Below are 4913 nucleotides of genomic sequence, written 5' to 3'. Positions count from 1 at the left end.
TATAATACCTAAGTCCTATTATGTTTCATCTTAGATAGTATTTCCTATTAGTTACTCTCTTGAATTGAGAGAAAAGAATTGTAATACACTATTTATTCATTAATTTACTTTCCTATATTGGTTGGTATCACATTTCTTGTAGCTTCCTATTTGATTTGTGTTCTTACAAATTTGAAAATTCTGTAACATGTGACCATTTTGCATGGACAACTGTTGGTTACTGTATATATTGGATCTCTCGAATTTTTACTTTGCTGCTTATTCATGTATTGTCCACAAAATATGTTAGTGCCTTATTTGTCACTTGTTTTCTTAGCATCGTTTACTTGTTTAGAGTCTATTGTCATTTGCCCTGTTATCCTCTGTCTGCAACATGAATTTGTACCTCCAGGACTGTAGAAATACTAAAAGAGAATTCAAACTAAGTCATATTTTCCAGCAACTGTCTACATCTTTGCCTCTATCAGAATTATTTTAACTATTTCATGATGATAAATTTTAACTTTTATTTTTTGTGCATCTCCTACATCTTTTTTTCATAAGAATAACCCAGATTATATTATCTATCAACTTCCTGAATGCTTTACACTTGCTGAGAAGGCCCCTTGTGTGTTGCTAGTCATTGAAGTCATTGCGGTAATCCTTACTAGTATCATGAATTTGAGCTTAAAATTAAGCCTTGTTTTATCCTTCAACAATCTCTCATAAGTTATTTAATTATATTTTATCCTGGTTATGTTATGAACTCAAGGGAGTAAATCAGCAAACACCAATGCCGATGGGGTGACCCTGACTATGTTAACAGATAAGTACTCCTTGCTATAAACTTTAAACTTTTCTTTCCGTTAAAAAAACAAAACAATTTTCAAAACTTTCTCATTTATGCATCTTGTAAACTTCAAGCTAAGTATATTTTCAGGATATTTTTTCTCTCACTACTGCTGTACCAGATTTTGCTTTTGGGTGTGCATTGTGATAAGTGCTTTTATAATTATTGTCAACATTCCGATGAATTGCTTATTAGAAACCACAGCTGACTATCTATGGCCTATGGAGTTGGTTTTCTTGCCTGCTGCTCATATCTTTTGAAGAAAAGTAGCTAGGATTTGGGATATGGATGTTTGATATGCCATTAATTTATTTATGTATGATACATGTTTTTCAACTCGCTGGTGGCATTGAGTCAACTTACCTTTTGTTGCCATTTCTTAATTTTGATTCCCACAAAATTCATTCAGCTGTGTTACTTTCCTTTTGTGTTTTTGTGGGCTTGTTAATATGTCTCAGTTTAGCTGTGATTAACTAGGGAGCTATTGACAGTCTTCTCTTTGTTTCCTTTGGTTAACTATGTGTTGCATGAAAAAATATTACCTGTTTATGGTGCTTGTGAAGGATACCTTTGCAGCAGAGACGAGCATTTTAGCGATTCTGAGTGACCGCTGAGACCGACGCGCGGTCACCGCCTGGCCAGGTGGGAGGAGCACCTTTCCGCCGGTCTCGACGGTTGTTCACAATCGCTGAAATGCTCATCTCCGCTTTGCAGCCTTTGGAAAGAATAAACCAGTCTGTTACCCATTGTTCATAATTAAATTACATTGGCAGCCAAACACAAATGTTAATAAATATCTAAAACAGAAATATCATGTTTTGTCTCTAAGTATTGTCAAATTTTTGCATACATTGCGTCAAAGTGTAAGGTTTGAAACTGGTTCATTAACTTTCAACTAGTCATGCAACTCTTACAATGCTATTTCACCCCAACAATATGTGCCATGAGGACTGTTAAAGCTCAAAAATACTCAACTGTGAAAATGTGTGAAATTGTGTAGACTAGTCCCAGTGAAAAAAAGGGCTTAACCAAGTTGATCAATGCAAATCTAGAAAAGTCAGACAGATTTCAAATATTTTATATTTTTATGTGTTTATAGTAATCTAATTATTTTGTCAAAATGCACTAGCTTTGTAGGCAATCCTTTCAATTCAAATCTGATTTAATAGGCAAGGACTATGACCTTTCTGTGTTAGATGTGAAGATTTCACAAACACACTGAACCAAGACAAGTTCTTTCTAAAGAAGTTGGACAATTGCATGAGATATGAGCACCTTTGTCATTTAAAAAATCGTTGACAAAATAAACACACTCTTAATACAATGCTTGAACTTTTGTCCTTGAACTATCATCCCGTTTACACACCCTTTTATATCGCTTTTACTCAATCCACCTCCTCGATGGTGGGTCCTTTGTCGTCTGAGGTCGAAGTCGATGGTCGTTGCCCCGCAAAGCGCTTCAAGAGAGGCTCGCACAGCTTCTGGAGCTGCCGGTGGCGACTCTCCAAGTGGTTGGGGTCTGGATCATTGGTAGACTCCATCCAGCTTATGGTCTCGTGGCAGGTCGTGGCAATCATGCTGATCTCCATGTCCGCGCTTACGTTTCCTGTGCATATGCAGTGGTTGGTGTGTGTGTAGTGTGTGGACACTCGGTAGGGTGGCACGAGTTGTGACAGCACTAGACTCACCGGTCACCTCGTCCAGCATGGCGCGCACCGTGAAGCAGAAGGCCTCCAGTGCGTTCTTCGCCATTACTTTATTGCGTTGTTGGTCGTCCTGGGAAGAAAGACGGTTCTAAGTGTTTAGAAACGATTCCTGTGTAGACGAGACATGAGAAGCTACACCGAAAACGCAATAAGTGTGTGAATGTGGCATACTTGCAGGTGTGTTAACGTCATTCGTACACATAGGGGCATAAGTGTGTGAATTTTCAATGGATTATTCACACCTTTACTCTCCTAAGTGTTCGAATGGGTATTCACACACCTACAAGCGCGTGACATTCACACACTTTGCGTTTCCCGTGTATACGAGCTACACTTAATGAACAAGGGAAGGGTTAGAGGCTTATACTTTATATATGAATCAGTATACGAACCTGCTGGCGGAATCTCTCCGACTCCTTGATCATTCGCTCTATATCATGCTTGGACAGGCGGTCAATGTCGTTGGTGATGGTGATCTTGTTCTCCTTTCCGGATGACTTCTCCACGGCGGTGACACTGAGGATTCCGTTTGTGTCCACGTCGAAGGTGACTTGGATCTGGGGAACGCCGCGCCCCATGGCGGGAATGTGGGACAGCTCGAACTTGCCCAGCAGATTGTTGTCCTTGGTGAGCGGACGCTCGCCCTCGTACACCTGGATGAGCACCTTGGGCTGGTTGTCTGCGTAGGTGCTGAAGACCTGCGTCTGGTGTGTGGGGATGGTGGTGCCCCTCTTGATGACCGGGAACATGACGCCCCCGGCGGTCTCAATCCCCATGGACAGCGGCGTCACGTCCAACAGCAGCAGGTCCTGCACCACCTCGCTCTTGTCACCCTGCAGGATGGCGCACTGCACGGCCGCCCCGTAGGCGACTGCCTCATCCGGGTTGATGGACTGGTTGAGCTCCTTGCCACCGAAGAAGTCTCTGAGCATACGCTGTATCCGGGGGATCCGCGTCGACCCGCCGACTAGCACCACATCGTGGACGTTCCTCTTATCTGCAGGACTCCCAAGGCCCCGTTAGCAACTGTCCAATGAGCTCGCAACAACACCCCTCCATACATTCTCCAAAGAGAACGCGTCTTTCCTCTGAGCACGCTGCGAGGACCTTCTGACTCACCTATACCCGCGTCGCGCAGCGCAGTCTCCACCGGCTCCAGGGTCGCCTTGAAGAGGTCTGAATTGAGCTCCTCGAAGCGCGCCCTCGTCATGGTGGTGTAGAGATCTATGCCTTCAAACAGCGAGTCGACCTGCAGGCACGCAGGTAAGCGGCGCTTGTTTGTGGAGGAGCCAGCCAGGCGCCTGCGGAGCGGAGCATAGGCCGTCCCGCCGCACACGCGTGGCGCGCTGCTGCCTACGCCCCGGGGGCTCCACCCTCCTCCTCGGCTGCTCTACGGGGCTACGCGGCGCGGCGCTCTCACCTCGATGGTGGCCTGGGTGGACGAGGACAGCGTGCGTTTGGCGCGCTCGCACGCCGTGCGCAGCCGCCGGAGGGCTCGCTTGTTGGTCGAGATGTCCTTGCGGTACTTGCGGCGGAACTCGTTGGCGAAGTGCTCCACCATCCGGGAGTCGAAGTCCTCGCCGCCGAGGTGCGTGTGCCCGGCCGTGGCCTTCACCTCGAAGATGCCGCCCGCGATGGTGAGCAGCGACACGTCGAAGGTGCCGCCCCCGAGGTCGAAGATGAGGACGTTACGCTCCTCCGGCCCATTCTGCCCGGCAGGAATGGGATCAAAGTAAGTAAACAATTTCCAAACTTCGATGAGTTTTGTGAAAAAATCACGACTTTTTTTATCGTTATAATCCTGGGAGGACGCCGACGATCTCTGTCGCTAGAGGAGGGTGTGCGCGCCAACCTTGTGGTCCAGACCGTAGGCGATGGCCGCGGCCGTGGGCTCGTTGATGATACGCAGCACGTTGAGCGCGGCGATGCAGCCCGCGTCTTTGGTGGCCCGGCGCTGGGCGTCGTTGAAGTAGGCCGGCACCGTCACCACCGCGGCCTGCACCGGCTGGCCCAGGTAGTTGCTCGCCGTCTCCTTCATCTTGGTCAGCACCATGGACGACACCTCCTCCGGGGTGAAGAGCCGCGTCTCCCGCTTGTACCGCACCTGTACTGCACAAGCAGCGCCCCCCGCGTCAGCCCCGGCCGGCCTCTCCCTCTCGCCGGGAACACGACGTGCCGCTGAGAATTATGACCTTGATCTTGGGCCTGCCTCCGTCGTCCACCACGGCGAAGGGCCACAGCTTGAGGTCCTCCTGCACGACCAGCTCGTCGTAGCGGCGGCCGACGAGCCGCTTGGCGTCTGTCGGATGACATGCCTCTGTAGTTACGGACCTCCGCGCCCCGGCCCGGCGAGGCCGTTGACATTTAGCTACCCCCCC

General features: G+C 48.1%; 1 protein-coding gene across 2 annotated transcripts in view; it reads right to left on the bottom strand.

The window, feature by feature from the left end:
* Nucleotides 1-1891: 1891 nt before the first annotated feature.
* Nucleotides 1892-4913, bottom strand: part of LOC113203442 (heat shock 70 kDa protein-like) — a 3892-nt gene continuing 870 nt past the window's right edge. Inside the window, exons 3-9 of one of the 2 annotated variants that reach the window (XM_026418144.2) lie at nt 4728-4834; nt 4388-4639; nt 3956-4243; nt 3655-3784; nt 2928-3532; nt 2518-2605; nt 1892-2435 (exon numbers count right to left, since the gene is read on the bottom strand). In XM_026418144.2, coding sequence (XP_026273929.1) covers nt 2215-2435; nt 2518-2605; nt 2928-3532; nt 3655-3784; nt 3956-4243; nt 4388-4639; nt 4728-4834 — 1691 coding nt within the window. In that variant the 3' untranslated portion in view covers nt 1892-2214. Of the gene's footprint in view, nt 2436-2517; nt 2606-2927; nt 3533-3654; nt 3785-3955; nt 4244-4387; nt 4645-4727; nt 4835-4913 lie in introns of both variants that reach the window. The other variant, XM_026418145.2, reaches the window with a different exon arrangement.

The sequence above is a fragment of the Frankliniella occidentalis genome, unplaced genomic scaffold, assembly GCF_000697945.3.
Source record: "Frankliniella occidentalis isolate FOCC.00 unplaced genomic scaffold, Focc_3.1 Scaffold3713, whole genome shotgun sequence".
Classification (NCBI taxonomy): Eukaryota; Metazoa; Arthropoda; class Insecta; order Thysanoptera; family Thripidae; genus Frankliniella; species Frankliniella occidentalis.
This window is presented reverse-complemented; position numbering and strand designations above follow the sequence as displayed.